Below are 15,677 nucleotides of genomic sequence, written 5' to 3'. Positions count from 1 at the left end.
GTCTTGAAGTCAGCTACAAAGCATTATAGAATCTTACTTAAGCTAAAGGAATTTTATTTAAAGTACATGAAGCTGGATGGTGAAAGGTTCACACAAGTTTTATCTGAGAAAAGGAAAATGAGTCTGAGAAAATAAGCTTAGAATTTGTCATACAGACATCTTCTTTTCTCGCTTTTTCGCTATGTCTGCACTAGAGAGTTTGCAGTGGCACCACTGTAAGATCTCTAGCATATCTACTCTATGCCAAGAGAAGAGAACTCTCCTATTAACATAATTAATCAGCTGCCAACAAGGAGTGGCGGCTGTGTCTGCAGAAGACACTGCCCAACTAACATAGTACTCTCCACACTGTTGCTTATGTTGGTGTGACCAGTGTCGCTCAAGGGCGTGGTTTATTCATACTGCTGAGCGACATAAGTTATGTTGACATAAGCAATGGTTGTAGACATAGCCCTTAGTCTGCATAATCAGAGTCTTCATCCTCTGGCAGAAAACGATTGTGACTTTTTTAAGAATGTGTTTTATATGTCTTACGAAGTTGATCTTCATCTTTCCCTTTAACTGGAATTGAATAGCAGGAACATTTTACTAGGAAGTTAAATGGTGCAAATTCTGTGTGTGTGTGTGTGTGTACGTTAGTTAATTCATAAATATATCATATTTAAGGGAATAACCTCTCAGATCATCTGAGTCATGAAAGAGAGAGCCAGTTTTTTAAGGACAGAGTTCTAACTGGGATTGGCTGAAAAATGGGGAAACCCTTCAGTTGAAAAACTTTGCAATTCTGATTTTTTTTTTTTCTATCCTGAATCAGGATGAAGAGTCAAAAATGCTAAAAACAAATTTAAAAAATTGTGAGATGGGATTTTTAGAAAAATTCCCATACTGAAAGAACAATAGTTTAAATTTTCCTGCTTGTTAGCAACTTGCTGGGAAAACTCTTATTAATTTAACATTATCTCTGCATGCACAAAATGAAATAGGTGAGAATTCCACACAGGCAGCCAAAAAGAACCATCCTTCTAATTTTTCCAGATGAAATTTTTCTGCAAAAAAAATCTGTGTTGTGAAAAGGGCATTTCTATCAGGAAATAACCTGACAGAAAAGTCCTGTACAGATATACTTATAACCCCATTAGTTGCAGATATATATGCGTTTGAACCACAGAATACCAGAAGCATAGAAAAAACTTTTTTCAGTCTAGAATGAAAATATTAGGATACTATTACGATGCAGCCCTTGTCATCCCATAGATTTAGTCATTTGTCGTGCAAGTGCTGAATGACCACTGTATTATGACATGGTAAAGTAATAAAGCACTAAGTCAGGTCTGGGGAAAATACCCTCCGTGGGCCAGATCCGGCCTGCCAAGCCACCAGATCTAGTCCATGGACCCAGCAGGGAGCCTAAGGCAGACTCCCTGCTTGCCATAGCCCCTGCACGCTGCTCTGAAAAGTGGCTGCCCAGCCTATTGTGTTTCTCAGCTGTAAGCCAGAGGGAGCAGGGAAAGGCTGGTCCCGCTCCAACACAATCCCACTGGCCAGTTTTTGGCCACCACTTTCCCCTCCCCTTGGGTTCTTATTTACAGATGCACATGGCCCCAGCAGCCTCTGCAGAGGTGTGACAGGCAGGGAAGCTGCCTAAGAAATGTGCTCTCTTGGCCAGACCCTGCCTCTTCCCCCAGCCCTTTACCTCTCCTTCCACTCCTATCCCCAAACTACCACATAACCCAAATCCTCTGCCCCCCTCCTGAGCCCATACCCCCTCCCAAACCCTGTACCTCTGCCCTAGGTGACAACCCCCTTCTGCCCTAGGTCACAACCCAGATTCCTGCACCAAAACCCCCTTCTGCCCTAGGTCACAACCCAAGCCCTACACCCCCGTCCCCTGGCCTAGGTGACAAATCTCTCTCCCCTCCTGCGCCCCCCCACCCCTCCCCGGCTCTAGGTCATATCAATCCCATGCCCCAGGTCACAACTTCATCCGTCACCCAAACTCCTCCCAGAACTCACAGGTATTCCTGCATCCCAATCCCTTACCCCAAACTTCTTTCTTCACCCAATCTCCATCTCAGGACTTCGACCACTTTCCAAAATCTTAGCATGGCCCCCCAACAAAAATTTTTGTCCACCCCGGCACTAAGTTCTTGACAGGAAAGTTAGATATTTGGACTTGCTGATAGGCAAAAGAAAATTGTTGAACTTGGTTATTTTGCACTATGTCTTGTTTACCAGAATCAATGAAAGCAAATATGTAGAGATTATATAGTACAATATATTCATTGTCTGGTTTGGCATCTCTGTAGAGAGTGGTCAGGAAAGTGAGGACTCTTCAGTAAATAGTTTACTAGCTAGATGTTTTCTCACACATGGAATTTCAAACCATCATTTGTCAAATACAATTTCTGTTTATGAATTAGGAAAATATTGTTTTCCGTAGGAGATGAAAGGAGGCTGCCCAGAAGATATGAAGACTGTCAAACAGCAGGTGAGAACATGGACTTACATTTGATACAAGAGCAAAAGTTACATTTGCTTTTATAATTTTTTGGGAGGTAAAAAGTTGTATATCAGATTTTCCCCTAAGAAGTTCATGACTGTCTGGTTCATTTAATGGAATATTAACAAATTCTTGATCTGTGAATGCTACCAAATATTCAGATGGCATTGTGAAAGGGTTCCATGCTCCTGAAACACATTTGCTCAAGGTATTTCAGTTTATAAACATTGTAGAAATAAGAATAATACTAAATGCAACAGAGGTGCTCAGAATTGTCCATTAGTAGCTTTTGGGTGACTAGGAAAAGGAAAATAAGGCTACTGAGGTATAAAGGACAATTAGGTTGAAGGAAAGAACAGGCATAATCAGCTAAATGTGAAGAGTTTGGGAGTGGAGGAAACAAAAATCCAGAATGAATCTAAATTGATAGCAATTCTTGTCAATAACTATTGTAAATATTAAACCTTTCTACAATGAACAATTGTTTTGAAGGCAATGTAAAGTGACTTTGCTCCCCTGTGATTCTGGTCATCTAGTCCCAAAGAAAAAAATTTGCTCATAGTTTTTATGGTGTCTGATCTTTGTATTCAGGAAATAACTTGGATACACGATTAGAAAACAAAAATGGTAATGCAGCACAGTACCTGCAAATCTGTGATAGCATTAACACAAATAGAGCGCTTAAACAAAAAGCCAAGAAGAGGAGGAGGGGAGAAACCAGGCAGTGGCAAACAGGTAGAATATTTTTCATTGTTTATTGTATTGGTTTACTATGGAAAGATCCTTTTCCTGGAAACTATTTTAAAAATTTAAACCTGCACTGGAATTATATTGTGCAGCTGTTTTAAAACAGTTGTCCCTGAAGAGTTTGCTGATGATCCACAGATTGCTGATTGGCACATCATGCTGACTCACTTAATTTCCAGCTGGAAAATTGCATTACATTTTTTTCTAATATTACTTATCCACATAAACAATTCCTGTAGTTATCGTGGGGTTGTTATGTGATCATAAATGGGAGAGGAGATGTACACAATTGAGAATGGGAGGAAGGTCCATTATTTTTGGTCTATTTAGTAACAAGTACCACCAGTGCCCATGGATTAAGGTAGTATTGTGATTTTATTATTTGCTTCTGTCAGTTTTTTTAATAGTATTTAAAATTGTAGATATCTGGGATTTGGCTGTGTTAAGTTAGTAAGCTTATTTGTTCTATATGTGAAGTTTGAGTAAATGTTTTTAGTAGTTCTTTTTAATTCAGTATTTTCAGAAGTTTTCTTTATAACTTTCTCTGTTTGTTTGAAAACAGCTGTTATAATAGGTCCCGATGGTCAGCCCTTAACTGTTTACCCTTGTCACATATGTGGGAAAAAATTTAAATCCAGAGGATTTCTGAAGAGGCATATGAAGAACCACCCAGATCATATGATTAAGAAGAAATACCAGTGTACTGACTGTGACTTTACAACTAACAAAAAAGTAAGTTTTCACAACCATCTGGAAAGCCATAAACTTATAAACAAAGTTGACAAAACTCATGAGTTTACAGAATATACAAGGAGATATAGAGAGGCAAGCCCATTAAGTTCTAATAAGCTGATACTGAGGGACAAGGAGCCTAAACTACACAAGTGCAAATACTGTGATTATGAGACTGCAGAACAGGGACTGCTCAATAGACATCTGCTTGCAGTTCACAGCAAGAACTTTCCCCATGTTTGTGTTGAGTGTGGAAAAGGATTCCGTCATCCATCTGAGCTTAAAAAGCATATGAGGACCCACACAGGTGAAAAGCCATACCAGTGTCAGCACTGTGTCTTCAGATGTGCTGATCAGTCCAATCTGAAAACACACATAAAAACCAAACATGCAACTGATTTACCTTTTAAATGTGAGCATTGTCCCCAAGCATTCACGGATGAAAAAGAACTTCAGCAACACACAGAGTTATTTCAAGGACATAAGACTCATCAGTGCCCACATTGCGACCATAAGAGCACCAACTCCAGTGACCTGAAACGACACATTATTTCAGTTCACACAAAGGACTTTCCCCACAAATGTGAGGTGTGCGAAAAAGGCTTCCATCGTCCCTCTGAGCTCAAAAAGCATAGTGAAACTCACAAAGGTAAAAAGATACATCAGTGTAGGCACTGTGACTTTAAAACTTCAGATCCTTTTGTTCTTAGTGGGCATATCCTCTCAGTTCACACCAAGGACCTGCCTTTTAAATGCAAAAGGTGCAAGAGAGGATTTAGGCAGCAAAATGAACTTAAGAAGCACATGAAGACCCACAGTGGAAGAAAAGTGTATCAGTGCCAGTATTGTGAATATAGCACTACGGATGCATCAGGCTTCAAACGACATGTAATATCAATACACACAAAAGACTATCCACACAGGTGTGAATACTGCAAAAAGGGATTCCGTAGACCATCAGAAAAAAATCAACACATAATGAGGCATCACAAAGAGGCCATAATGTAATATATAATGTTGAGAAGGAAGCAATTTAAAAATGGTGATATGCTAATTGGGGAAAAAAATCTCATGAACTGTTTCTCCTGGTTTCAAAGCTTGATATTAAATCATAACTTTACATTCTTTGTATTAAAAGTCTTAAAAGTATTAAGGTTGACAGGGATCTCATAGTCCTATGATTGTTGCTTCTCAGAACCTAAAAGGCACGATAGAATGCAGAAAGATGAATGTCTGAAAGGTTGGAGAAAGATTGCTGAATGTCTTCTATTTAATAGTATTATACATTGTTATGCTACAAAAAATGAAGCTGATTGTGTTATCCATTTCATCAGTAACAGCATTTGTCTCCAGTATGAAAACCTTTCAGATGTGGGGTTATTTTTACAAACTTTTCGTCAAGGCAACCAATTCTAACTTCTTATTCCGTTTTAAAAAGAATATAAGTCAATCACTTGGTCATTATGTTTTTAAATTGTGCCTGGAAATCGTATTCCAGAATTGGTCAACTTTGGGGGCTTCTCCCATTGTTTTTTTGTTTGTTTTTTAACATTTCACTGGGAAACCTTTTTGTTTCCTTTATTAGTTTAGGTTCAGTGAGTAATTTTTAAACAAAACTTTCAAGAGCTGCTAACCTATTTTATGGCAGGATGTGATGTTAAAAATTTTGCATTATGTTACAAGCTCAGCGGTGGTGTTCTGGTGCTAGGGTTAAAACATGTATGTATATAATTTCCCTTTTTTATCTGAAACTGCAGTTGAATGTTGTTCAGTATGGCACATGACAAATACCTTTGGATCTGATTTTTTTTTTTTTAAAGGAAAAAATGAATGCAGCTATTAGTCTTGTCTTGACACTTTTTTCCTACTACTTTAAGATCTTCCCTAAAAAGAGTATTATAAAAGTCACAATAGTTTTCTTGAATAAAAATGCAAAATACTTAGAAGTTCTTTAGGTCAGTGTTTATAACAGGTATGTCTATTACAGTCCTACCTGCTAATATAAAATTTTCAACCTAGGTATAAAAGTGCACCTTTTAATCAATTCTTTACAAATCTCTACCATACTATAAACATGCATTTTCAGTCTGCAAGAAAGTATATATGCAGTATTTAACCTGAAAAATATGCTGCCACTAGAGTTTGGAGGTGGATCTTCAGTTTACAGTGTATACATTTAAAATATGCATCCCTTTAAACAATGCTTTGTGTTAGCATGCTGCAAATCAAATGGCGCTTACTATAACAAGCTGGTCTAGGGCTATTTAATGAAAAACCTGCTCATAAATGTTATGCATATAATGTGTACTTTTTTACTTTTAGTTGCTTCATGTTTGCACACAACTCTTCACATGATAAATTGTAACTTTACCTCATGCTATATTGTGGCTTTGTGTTTCAGATAATGATCATATTTTGTTTTTGCACCAGATGAGAATCAGTTCCTTGAGAATAAATTTTTTTTTATATTTCTAAACTTCAGAAAGCTAAATTGGGAAATCTCTTAGAAAAAATAAGTGTTTTATGTGGCTGTAAAAAATTATGTACACGCTGTAAAATAAGATTGTCACTGTTACGTGGGATTATTATTTCTTAATGTGTTACTCATTGTAATGAGCATACAATAAAACGCATCTCTTGCACTCCAAGGTTTTCTAGAGTCTTTGTTTTTCATTTGGGCTGATTCTAGGAATGTTCTCATTCACTGAAAGTGTGCCTAATAATTTAATTTCATCTTTCTTTTTAGCTTGTATATGCCTTTAATCATCTGGTCTATGATAAGCCAATTAACTAGCAAATGTTTTTCAAATAAGTTATCCCTTTTTATTGTTTAATTGTATTCACTGTGTAGTTTTAGCACTAGTGCTGGGTGAAATTTTTGGCAGAAATGTGTTCACTGAAAAATGCAGTCAGATCAGCCAAGACATTTAGCAAATTTGTGTTGACGGCGACAAATTGTTTTGGTCAAGTTCCATCATCCCTCCAAAAAAAAAATGTTTTGTTCTGACATTTTTTTAAATCAAACTATTTTCATTTTTTCTATTCAATTTTTTTCTAATTTTTTCAATAAGCTAGGAAACCAAAAGATCAGTTATTTGTGCAGCTCTGATTAGCGGTGAGAATGTACAAGACATTTTTACTAAAACTGTCATTAAATATGTACAGTAATTGACATACTTTTGAGTTTTCTTGTTTGGATTCTGCAAAAACAGTTTTCTGCACATTTTGGAAAAGCTACTATAGGTTTAAATTTTTCTTAAGAATAAGAACAGATAACAATATAAAATGCTAAATCTTACTTTCCTATTTGAGTTTCCTTCCTCTAACTTTATGTATTTTTTCCACCGGATTTATGTAAACTATACCAGGCAAACCTGCGATTCTGATCAGGTGCTTGTCGTTGCTGGCCAGCATTATGCTCTACATTGGTCCTCTTCACCAGAAGGAGAGCACCTGTCCCCGGCAAAGAATTCACACCACGCATGCTCAGTGCTGATATAGGAGTTTCATTGCTCCTCGACCCCTCACCAGGAGCCAGAACATGCAGTGGTACTGGGAAGAGACTCTCATTCTTCCTCATCTCAGTACCAGCCCTTGGTACTGGGTTCTCAGCTTCTCCATGTTCTTTACCTTCAACATCATCCCTAATCAAATGTGAGTCTATTTGCTCCAGAGGAACCAAGTGGACCTCTAGTCACACGGTGGACTGCCAAATGCAGTGGCAGCCACAATGGCCATTCTGGACCTCCTGGGCATACTATCAGGCCCAGATTACTCTCTGCCCTCTCCCAACCCCTGTAATTTTAACAGCTAGGAGGCCACACAAAAGCTGCCAGAGGCCTCTCCGACAGACTTTGTAGCATTGGTTGAGGAAAGATGGTGGTGGTAGGAATGGCCCTCCTTGCATGTGACTGATTCAGTGGCCCAGTCCTTGTCTACAGGCATAGTCATGTGCAGGTCTCCCTCCAGAGGTGCAATGTACCAAGACTTCCCATTTGATGGCTCAATGTTCTCCAAACAAACCGACTCTCGGCTTCATAGTCTGAAAGACACCAGGGCCACTATGTGCTCCTTGGGGATGCACATACCTGTCATGCAATGTAAATCCTTCACACAGCAACAGCAGCAACTCCACCACCAGAGCGGGTTCCACTCTTACCCTCGCTAAGATTCTTATTGACATTGGGGCTGAAACAGATGTTTATCAGCTGCACAGATGCTTTCTCTAATATGTGGTAAGTCAGCACTCAATCAGTTCTTGTGTGCATGCGTCGTCGAAAGTTTTTCCCTTAGCAGTACCCATTGGGTCAGCAGAGAAGTCTCTTGGGGTATGTCTACACTACCCTCCTAGTTCGAACTAGGAGGGTAATGTAGGCATACCGCACTTGCAAATGAAGCCCGGGATTTGAATTTTGAACTCCTCATGAAATGAGGTGTACCGGTAGTTCAGAATAGGCACCCTAGTCCGAACTACCTAGTTCGAGCCCCGTGTAGCCACGCTGCACGGGGTTCGAAGCAGCGGGGATTTTAAAATGGCGGCTCCCCGCTTATGCAAATGAAGCCCGGGAAATTCAAATCCCGGGCTTCATTTGCAAGTGCGGTATGCCTACATTACCCCGCTAGTTCGAACTAGCGGGGTAGTGTAGACATACCCTTGGAGTGGTGCCAGTATATCAGTTAATATATACCTCTGTTGGCCCTCCCATCCCCTCAGTTCCTTCTTACTGCTCGTGATGGTCGTTGGAATGTGCTTTTACTCTTGCTCTGCAAGTGCCTCTTAGCAGTTCTCTCCCATTGTTTAGCTAGCTAGTTTAAAGTTTCTTAGTTCATTGTTCTTATTTAAGTTAATAGTTAAGTGTTGTGCTTAGTGTTGAAGTATTCAGTCATGGGGCTCACTAGGAGTCCCTGGTGCGTCTGGGAGGGCATGCCTGGGCTCCAGGGCTTCAAGCCTTGTGAGAAGTGCCAGAAGCCTATGCCCTGTGGGGAGATCCCCCCCATGGAGCCTGTCTCAAGTACCTCAGCAAAATGCACCTATTTGAGGCTTGTAACATCTGTGAGGGCTTCAAGCCACATACCAAGCGGGAAAGAGTCTCTCTTGAAGACCATCCTTATGGAAATGGCCCTGTGCCCAGCATCAGTATCTGAACCAAAACCGTCCATCCAGAGCACATCGCCTTAAGTGCGGGAGGCACCTACCCGCTCATATGCCTCTACGGTGCCGCGTAGCGCCTCAACACCAGTCTCAGTCCCAGGTGCCCCAGAGGAAGAGGAGACCTAGCATTGCATCTTCAAGCAGGGCATGTGGCACTGATGAGTGCGGTACACAAACCATTGTGGTCAGGTCAGCACCACTTTAGCCCGCACGAAGACTCCAGCCCAGCGGGGAACCTCCCTGTACTCCTGACACTGTTGATGCAATGAGAGACTTGATTGAGCTGACCTCTTCCCTGACCTCTGCATCAGGCCCACCCAAGGAGTACAAGTCCAGACAGCACCAACCTTCAACCTTGGCATCTAGCCACTCTGGCCCCGGAAGTGAGAGAGCCTCATTGCCCTATCCCAGCAGCGCCTACCACAACCCTGGTGCCGGGAGCAGCACTGCCCCGTTTCGGCACCAGCCACAGCTCCGACCTGTGCACCAGCACCGAAGTCAGCACCAACAGAGGGTCTTCACGTGGCACCTACTTTGGAATAGAGTTGTCCTAGCCACCAGCCCCTCTCCATCAGGCAGATCGGCACCGCCGCCGACTTTGCCTCTTCCTCCTCAGCACTGGGGGAAAACTGGAGTCAATGAAGTCTACTGGAGTCGACCTCCAAGCGGGAGGTTGCCAGCTGTCACTGCCACCTCACCGTTGCGGTCGACCTTGGAGTACTCAACCGACTTAGAGATGGAATCAGGCTGGTCATCCTGGGGCTCCAGGTTGAGGTCATGGCACTGGTCCTACTCCCATCACCTATCGCAGAACCTTGGCACAATCTCGGCACCATCGGCAACAGCAGCCATGGCCCTAGCCATGCCACAGTCCTGGCCACCACATCTGCAGTGGCCTTTCTGGACCCCCTGGGCCTACCATCAGAGCCATGATGTGGGCCCCTCTACACCAGAGTCTGTTGTCTCAGGACCCAGGGTCCCACCTTTAGTGACCTCATTGACTCGCTCCCCTTAGTTGGGACAGGCCTTGCCAAGATCTGCTTCGGAGAGAAGGCCTACCACTGCTCAACCCTTTATGGTAACCCTCTTGCAGGCCCGCAACCCAGAGGCGGTGGGTATGAAAGGGTCCTCATCCTCTTTTACTGACAAGGCCTTTGGTGGGTCCCTCCCCTCCATGGACTCAAGTTCCCATCAGGAGCACCTCTGCTGCCTGTCCCAGAGTCTGGGAGTTCAGATACAAAACATGTCAGAGGATTCAGACCCCGTGGTTGACTTTTTGCAGCCAGATCCCCCCCATCAGAGTGACCTTACCCATCAGCAAGACTGTCGAAAATCACAAAGGCCCTCTGGAAAACCCTGGCCTCTATCCTGCAGACTGATAAGGAGGTCTCATAGAGGGACCCCTCTCACAAACATTTCCAGGAGGAGGTATAACAGCTCCTCAACCTAGGAGCAGCTGAAGTGGTACCCCAGGAGTTCTTGGGCAGGGTTTTCTACTCCTGGTATTTTGTAGTTCCCAAGGCTAAAGTTGGTTCCGACCCATCCTAGACCTCAGGAAACTCAATGCCTTTATCATCAAAACCAAGTTCAAGATGGTGACACTGGCATCCATCATCCCTTCCCTGAGAATGGTGCGCTGCCCTCAATCTAAAAAATGCCTGCTTCCATATTTCTGTTGCACCGCACCACAGGGGTGCCTGTGGGTGGGCCAGGACCATTATCAGTTTACTGCCCTCCCATTTTGCCTTTCTGTGGCTGCTCAAGTGTTTACAAAGTGTATGGCCATCATCACTGCCCTGAGTAAGTGGGGGATCCAGTTGTTCCCCTAGCTGGAAAATTGGCTTCTCCAAAGCCCATCTTCAGATCAGGTGCTGGACCACATCATTCTAGTACGAGACCTTTTTCAGGAGCTGGGTCTCCTTCTGAATGTGACCAAGTCAACCCTGGTCTCCACCCAGACTATAGCTCATGGGTGCCCACCTGGACTCTACGTCAGCCACAGTCTCACTCCTAAGGTCCTGTTTTCTGGCAATAAAGGTGGTCTTCTGGGACATGCAAGTGTTTCCGAAGACCATAGCCAGGACCCTCATGTGCCTACTTGGCTTATGGCCACCTGCACCTACATTATTCAGGACGTTGGGCTCCGCATGAGCTCGCTGCAGAAGTGGCTGGCACGGGTTCACAACGCGTCCTTCCAGCCTTGGGACAAAGTGGTGATGGTTCCCTCTGATGTCCTCCATTCCCTGGATTGGTGGACACAAGAGAAGGTGGTCTGCACTGGAGTCCCATTCTCCAGGCCTTTATCGATCCTTCAGTTAGTGATGGACACGTCTGACACCAGTTGGGAGACTCATCTCGGTGACATGTGGACCCAAGATATGTGGTCGAGAGATGACCTCTCCGTGCATATCAACATCAGGTAGTTGCGGGCAGTCCAGCTCGCTTGTCTGGCCTTTTCCCCCTGGCTCAGAGCAGAATGGTTCTCATTCTGTCTGACAACATGTCAGCTGTCTCCTACGTAGACAGGGTGGAGCCCATTCCCCTCCCCAGTGTGAGGAAGCCCTTCAGCTTTGGGAGCTATGCATTGGAACAGATATTCACCCGATTGCCTCCTATCTCCCGGGGTCCCAGAACACTCTGGCAGACCAGCTGAGTAGGTCCTCCTCCACCCACGAGCGGTTTCTCAGGGGATGTGGCTCTCCAATCTTCCACAGATGGGGGTTTCTCCTTCTGGACTTGTTTGCCATACAGCAGAACAGGAAGTGCCCAAAGTTCTGCTCCCTCAGGGGGTGGGGTGGGGATTCCTGGAAGACTCACTCATCACTCCCTGAACCAAGAGCCTGCTTCATGCATTTCCACTCTTCCCGCTGGTTCACAAGGTAATCCTGTGGGTTTGGGAGTTTAGGATGTCCCTGATACTCATTGCACCAGTGTAGCCCAGACAGCACTAGTTTATGTCCCTCCTGAGCTTGTCCTGTGAGAGGCTGATTGCTCTTCCACTGGACCCAGATCTGATAATGCAGGATTTTGGCAGGCTTCGCCACCTGAATCTGTGGTCCCTGCACCTAATGGTGTGGAAGCTCCATGGTTGACAGCAGCAGAACTGCGGTGCTCGGAGTGAGTGCAGGAGGTCCTGCTGGGGAGTAGGACCACAAGCCATCCACAAGGACCACTTGGCTGGCTAAGTGGAAGTGCTTCTTTATCTGGGCAACTAAGAAGGTGCATCACCTATGTATGCCCAGGTCCCACTGGTCCTGGATTACCTACTGGACCTTAGGATACTGGCCTATCCTCATCAATTAGGATGCATCTGGTGGCTATTTCCACTTGGGATTATGGGGCAAGACTCTTTCCACTTGGGCTCTTTGCAGACCCCATGGTACACAGGTTTTTGAAGCGGTTGAACAGGCTTTATCTGCACATCCGTCAGTCCCTCTGTGGGATCTCAACCTGGTCCTGTCCAAACTCACAGGGCCTCCTTTTGAGCCCCTGCTGATATGCTCACTGTTACACCTCTCCTAGGAGGTGTTTTTGTGGCAATCACGTTGGCCAGGGGTACGTCAACTGAGGGCTTTCACCTTGAACCCCCCCCCCTTATACAGTTTTCTTCAAGGATAAGGTTCAGTAACGCCCCCATCTCGCCTTCCTGCCAAAGGTGGTGTCGTAATTCCAGGAGACATTTTTCTCCCAGTGTTTTACCCCAAGTCCCATGCCTCTGGTAAGGAACAGGCTTTATACACTCTGGATGTTAGGAGAGCATTAGCCTTTTATTGGGAAAGAACAAAGCCTTTTTGTAAGTCCCCACACCTGTGGCAGTTGCAGAATGGCTGAAGGGGCAGCTGGTCTCTGCGCAGAGTATCTTCTCATGGATCACGTCCTGTATCAAGGAGTGTTATGGTCTGGCTGGGGTGCCAGCCCCTCCCTTTACAGCTCACTCCACTAGGGAACAGGCCTCCTCTACTGCTTTTGTGGCTCAGGTCCCTATTCTGGACATTTATAGGGCTGCCACGTGGTCTTCAGTCCACTCATTGGCCAATCAAGCTAGGTAGGACGTAGCCTTGGGTCGGGCTGTCCTCTGCTCAGTTAAAACTCCAATCCCACCTCCTGGGGATTCTGCTTTGGAGTCACATACATGGAATGAACATGACTATGACGCGCACACACACACACACCAGGCCCTAAGAAATGGACTTATGGACATAAATGTACATAACTCAAAGGTGCTTTAAGCAATTTACTTCATGTAACCTCTCGATCTTCGTGCCTTGATCTGTTTATCTTATTTTGGTGTAGGTGTCATTCTTGTGTATAAAATTAGACATACAGAATAGGGAATGCTTTATGGTTTTAAAATGTGTGAATGAAAGCCGTCATGGGTGTTACCCTCAATGTCTTGATGACCAGCTGTTAAACAACCTCTTTTGTCTTTTAAGTCTTAGTAGTGGTTGGTCTGGGGAGTCACATGTCCACCCCAACTGGCCTGGTGACTTCCTATGCAATAAGGACATCTTTAAAAACAATAGGAGCTTTTGTCTTCAGCTGGCATACCCAGGAGAGTGAACCAGAGACCCCAGGGGAAGAGGAGATTTCCCTGGTTGGAAGGCTTGGCTGGGAAAAGAACAGTTTTGGGGGGGGTTGAAAATAAGTTTGTACAGAGGATTTAGTGTTAGAATTAGCTAAGTGTTTTCTGTTATTTGTTTGTAACTTACTCTGCTCTACCTGTTCTCTTATTACCACTTAAATCCTACTGCTTGGATTTAATAAAATCACTTTTACTTACTATCAAGCCCAGCGTAAATGATTGTTACCTGAGGAAGCAATCAGTGTGTGCATTTCCCCCTTTCATTGCCAAAGGAGGCTTACCTAAATAATTCATTTAGGGTTCTGATTCCATTTGGGGAGTGATATCCCAGGAGGCTGGGCTCTAAACTACATTCCCCCGGACCTGAAGAGCTTCAGTGTCTGTACTGCTTCTCTGGGGGGCTGTGAGTCTCCACTCTGTACCTTGGCTGGGGGGGACCAGGGAGCTGGCCCAGCAGGACAAGGCAGTGACAAGAGAGAGCAGGAAGGCGAGTGTCAGTGACCTTGTCAGCACCCCAGGAAACACTCTCAAGCGGTCATCTGTAACCTCACCCCATCACAATGAGCAATCACTCGAAGAAAAGTGGTTACTTACCTTTGTAACTGTTCTTTGAGATATGTTGCTCATGTCCATTCCAAATCTCTCCCATCTCCCCTTCTTCAGAGTAGTCTGGTTACAAGGAACCAAGGGGGTGGGGGGCGGGCAAACAGGAGTATATATTAGCTGATATACCAGCACCACTCCAGGGGGCTCCTCTGCTGGCCCAACGGGTACTGCTACGGGAAAAACTTCCAACAATGTTGCACACAGCGCACGTGCGCACCTACATGGAATGAACATGACAACACATCTCTAAGAACCACAGTTACGAAGGTAACCTTTTTTTTCCATGGTGCTTCCCTTCAGGCTCTCCACTACCCCCCACATGCTCACAAAGTGCCTAGTGGTGGTGGTGGCTGTGTTTCTCCACAAGAGGAGAATAGAGGTGTACCAGTACCCTGATAATTAGCTGCTGAGGGACTACTCCAATAGACAGATGGGTATTCTTGGGTATTCTTCTCAACCTGGAAAAGTCCATGCTCGTAACTGCCCAAAGAATAGAATTCTTTGAAAGCGAGAGTCTCCCTGTTGGACTCAGGGTTCAGGCAGTGTGCCAGCTCATAAAGTCACTTCACCGTTGTCCCATAACCACTGCCAGGCATTACTTGAGCCTCCTTGGACACATGGTAGCATTGTATGTACATGGTTGCACATGCCAGACTGAGGTTCGGGCCCCTCCAGGCATGGATTTCCTCGGTCTGGTGTCCAGGTCTAGACGGCCTAGATTGGGTCCTGACCATTCCTCCAAATGTCCTCCAGACCTTGTTGTGGGTGGACCCCCGGGTTGCATTCCCTCAGCTAGAGATGACACTAGTCATGGAAACATCGGACCTTAGGTGGGGTCCATTGGACCTGAGGAGTCAAATGATGAGATTTTTCTCCACATCAATGTGAAACTCAGGGTGGTTCGTTTGGCCTATTAGACTTTTCATGCCACTATGGAAAGTTACAGTGTGACAGGTTCTGACAGACAATATGACTGCCATGTTTTATATCAACTAGCAGGGTGGTGTGAGGTCGTCACTGCTGTCAGGAAGCTCTTCTCCTCTGGGAGTTTTGTATAGCCCACTTCATACACCTTGAGTCTTCTTATCTTCCAGGGGTCTAGAACGTACTGTCAGACCACCTAAGCAAGTCCTTTCTCAGTCACAAGTGATTGGTGAGGGATGACATTCTACACTCTCATTTTCCAATGCTGGGGAATCCCCAGATCAAGCTGTTTGCCAAAGGAGTCCAACAGAAAATGCCCTGTTTTGCTCATTCTGGGACTGCAATCTGGGGACACAAGCAGCTGCATTCATGCTGCTTTGGGAAGACCAGCTGATGTATGCCTTTCCCTATTTGACCTGACCCACAGAGTTATC

General features: G+C 44.4%; 1 protein-coding gene across 6 annotated transcripts in view; it reads left to right on the top strand.

The window, feature by feature from the left end:
* ZNF711 (zinc finger protein 711) overlaps positions 1–6,631 on the top strand; it is a 42,869-nt gene extending 36,238 nt beyond the window's left edge. For 5 of the 6 annotated variants that reach the window (XM_006115315.4, XM_014569665.2, XM_075940758.1 and 2 more), the window contains 3 exons: positions 2,441–2,488; positions 3,092–3,235; positions 3,810–6,631. In XM_006115315.4, the coding sequence (XP_006115377.1) occupies positions 2,441–2,488; positions 3,092–3,235; positions 3,810–4,987 (1,370 nt within the window). In that variant the 3' untranslated portion in view covers positions 4,988–6,631. The remainder of the gene's footprint in view (positions 1–2,440; positions 2,489–3,091; positions 3,236–3,809) is intronic. The other variant, XM_075940757.1, reaches the window with a different exon arrangement.
* Positions 6,632–15,677: the final 9,046 nt, after the last annotated feature.

The sequence above is a fragment of the Pelodiscus sinensis genome, chromosome 13 (assembly GCF_049634645.1).
Source record: "Pelodiscus sinensis isolate JC-2024 chromosome 13, ASM4963464v1, whole genome shotgun sequence".
NCBI lineage: Eukaryota > Metazoa > Chordata > Testudines > Trionychidae > Pelodiscus > Pelodiscus sinensis.
The sequence above is the reverse complement of the archived record's forward strand: the minus strand, read 5'-3'. Positions and strand labels throughout refer to the sequence as shown.